General features: G+C 57.7%; 1 protein-coding gene across 2 annotated transcripts in view; it reads right to left on the minus strand.

Moving 5' to 3' along the window:
* NR2F1 (nuclear receptor subfamily 2 group F member 1) overlaps positions 1 to 2,066 on the minus strand; it is a 13,336-nt gene extending 11,270 nt beyond the window's left edge. The window contains exon 1 of one of the 2 annotated variants that reach the window (XM_057372977.1): positions 1,135 to 2,066. In XM_057372977.1, the coding sequence (XP_057228960.1) occupies positions 1,135 to 1,585 (451 nt within the window). In that variant the 5' untranslated portion in view covers positions 1,586 to 2,066. The remainder of the gene's footprint in view (positions 1 to 1,134) is intronic. The other variant, XM_057372968.1, reaches the window with a different exon arrangement.
* Between the last annotated feature and the right edge of the window lie 680 nt (positions 2,067 to 2,746).

Consider the following 2,746-nt stretch of genomic DNA (forward strand, 5'->3'; position numbering starts at 1 on the left):
AAAAAAAAAAAGAAAGGAAAAGAGAGAAAGAAAAATGACAGAATTACAGAAACACGGTTCAGTCACAAACTTTCCTTTGAATGCACGGAATGAAAACAAGGCCAAATCTCTCACAGAAGCACACTCCGGGGCACCGGGAAGCAGAGGAAAGCAGAGATACAGTTGCATATTTCCTCCCTTTTTCGTTTTTTTTTTTTTTTCCTCTTTTTTCCACCCTTTCATCTTTTTCACACCCTTTCCTCTTTCCCTAATTACACGTCTTTCATCTTTCTTTCGGGAAAAATGAGCCTGAGAGATGAATCTACCGAGAAATATTGCAGGTTTAAAAAGAAATGATGGGGTGGAAAGGGGGTGGGGAGGGGGTGAGGGGGAAGGAAGCTGAATGGAATCACATCTCGTACGGGAGAAAGATGTATCTCCCCCCACCCTCCGGTCTCATGCCAACAATAGACAAAACCACATCTAAAACACGCACACGCACACACGCATACACGCGCGCGCAGGGGGAAGTGGGGATAGCGGCTAAATGATAAATATTTAGCGAGCGATTGTAATAATAATAGCAGTAGTGGTAGTAATAATAATGGTAATAATAATAGTAATAATAATAGTAATAATAATAATAATAATTATTATTTCTCTGCACAACGATCAAGGAAGAGGAGAGCGTGGCAGTGCCGGAGAAGGGGGTGGGGAGGAGCGGGAGGGAGGGCAGGAGGCACAAACCGAAAAGCAAAAGAAAACACCACCAACCACCATCGACAATAACAACAGAACCTGGTGCAAAGCTGCCAGATGGAGTACAGGCAGAGGAAGAGATTGACGTGTGCATGGAAATATATAGAGACCTGGATTGCTACGAAGAGCCGTAAATATATATATATATATATGCATATATATATATATATATTTGTGTGTGTGTGTATTTATTTTTATATATTTATATGTGTGTGTGTTTGCACGGTCTGCGTGTGCGCGTGTATATACATATATAGGTATATATATATGCATATAGGTGAGCGTGTGTGCGCGTACGGACAGGCAGACACAGACAGACGGAGAGCTCTCGCACACGCACGCCTGCACAGCCACGGGGAGAGGGGAGCGATAGCATAGTAGGGAAGAAATATTCACCTTCCCGCCTCATGCCCACTTTGAGGCACTTCTTGAGGCGGCAGTACTGGCACTGGTTGCGGTGGTGCTGGTCGATAGGACAGTTCCTGTTGGCGCGGCATGTGTAAGTTAAGTTCCTGCGGACGCTCCTCTTGAAGAAACTTTTGCAGCCCTCGCAGGTGAACTGGCCGTAGTGCTTGCCGCTGGACTTGTCCCCGCACACCACACACTCGATGTGTTGCTGGCTCTGCCCCGAGCCCTGCTGGCCCGCTCCCTTGTCCCCAGCTGTGCCCGGCGTGGAGGGGGGTCCCGGCTGGCTGGGGGTCTGCGGGGTGTGTGGGGCGGCCGAGCTCCCCTGCTGCTGGGGCTGCTGCTCCCGGGCCGGCTGCGTCGCGGCGGGGTTGGGGCCGCTCGGAGTGCCCCCGGCCACGTCTTCCTGCGGATCTCGCCAGCTGCTGACTACCATTGCCATATCTCGGGCCCAAAAAAGTGCTGGAGAGCGGCGCGTCTCGTTGCGGGCTGTCGGGGAGTGAGGCGGGGGGCGGGGGGGTGGCGGCCGGCCGGGCGCCGGGGGCGAGCGGAGAGCGAGGGGACCCTTGCTGCCGCCTGCCTCCGCCTCGGCTGCCACCGCCGCTGCCCTGTTACCGCCGCTGCTGCTGCCGGCTGGAGCCGCTCCTGCCGTTTTCTTTATTTTATTTATTTTTCGCCGTCGCGAGCCCCCCTCCTCTCGCTCGCGCTCTTGCTAATTTTTTTTAGGGAGGGGGAGGGGGCGACGGAGGATTTTCTCCCTCTCTCTTTTCCCCCCCCCTTCCCTTTCCTTTTCCTCCCTTCCTTTTCCTGCCCTTTCCTTTCCTTCCCTGCCCTTTCCAGCGCTCCCCCCTCTTTAAAATACCCCTGCCTAACCGCTTCCCCCCTCTGCTCCCGCTCTCCTCGGCTCTCACTGCCTCTCCTCGCCCTCCCCCCCCACCCCCCCCCCGCCGCCACTTCAAGTTGCAAAATCAGAAACGGCAAACAAGGCTGTCGGGAGAGGCATTCAGGAGAGTAACACGCCGGACACGCACACGCAGGCAGACACGCGCGCAAACGCCCGGCACACGGCTCCCCACTCGCGCACACGCACACACGCACGGGCACAGGCACACGCGGTCCGGGCGCTACGAGCGCGGAGGATGTGCAGGCATAGAGGAAGCCGCGGCGCCGCCGAGGAGGAGGAGGAGGAAAAGGAGGAGGAGGTGGAGGAGGAGGAGGGGAAGGAAGAGGAGGAGGAGGGGGTCGCCGCTCGCCGCTCGCCGCCGCCGGGGCTCGGCCGCCGCCGCTTCCGCGGAGGCTTCTGTCGCCGCCGCTGTCGCCGCCGCCGGTGCCGGTGCGGGCTCTCGGGGAGGCGGGAGGTCGAGAGAGGAGCCGTCCGCCGGCGATCAGAGCATGGAGGTGTCCGGGGGCCAGGTCCAGGGCAGGGCGCCGTCAGCCATTCAGGGTGGCGGAGCCGGGGAGCGCGGCGGAGGCAGGCGGGGAGCTGAGGCAGTTTGATCTCCTGTCGCGGCGGCGGGGAAGGAGGAGGAGGAGGTTGCCGGTCGCTGCTCTTTCTCTCCCGAGCTGCTCTCTCTCGCTCTCTGTCTCTCTCGCTCGCTCGCGC

Source organism: Malurus melanocephalus, unplaced genomic scaffold, assembly GCF_030028575.1.
Source record: "Malurus melanocephalus ecotype Western Australia unplaced genomic scaffold, MMel_1.1 scaffold_7, whole genome shotgun sequence".
Lineage (NCBI taxonomy): Eukaryota > Metazoa > Chordata > Aves > Passeriformes > Maluridae > Malurus > Malurus melanocephalus.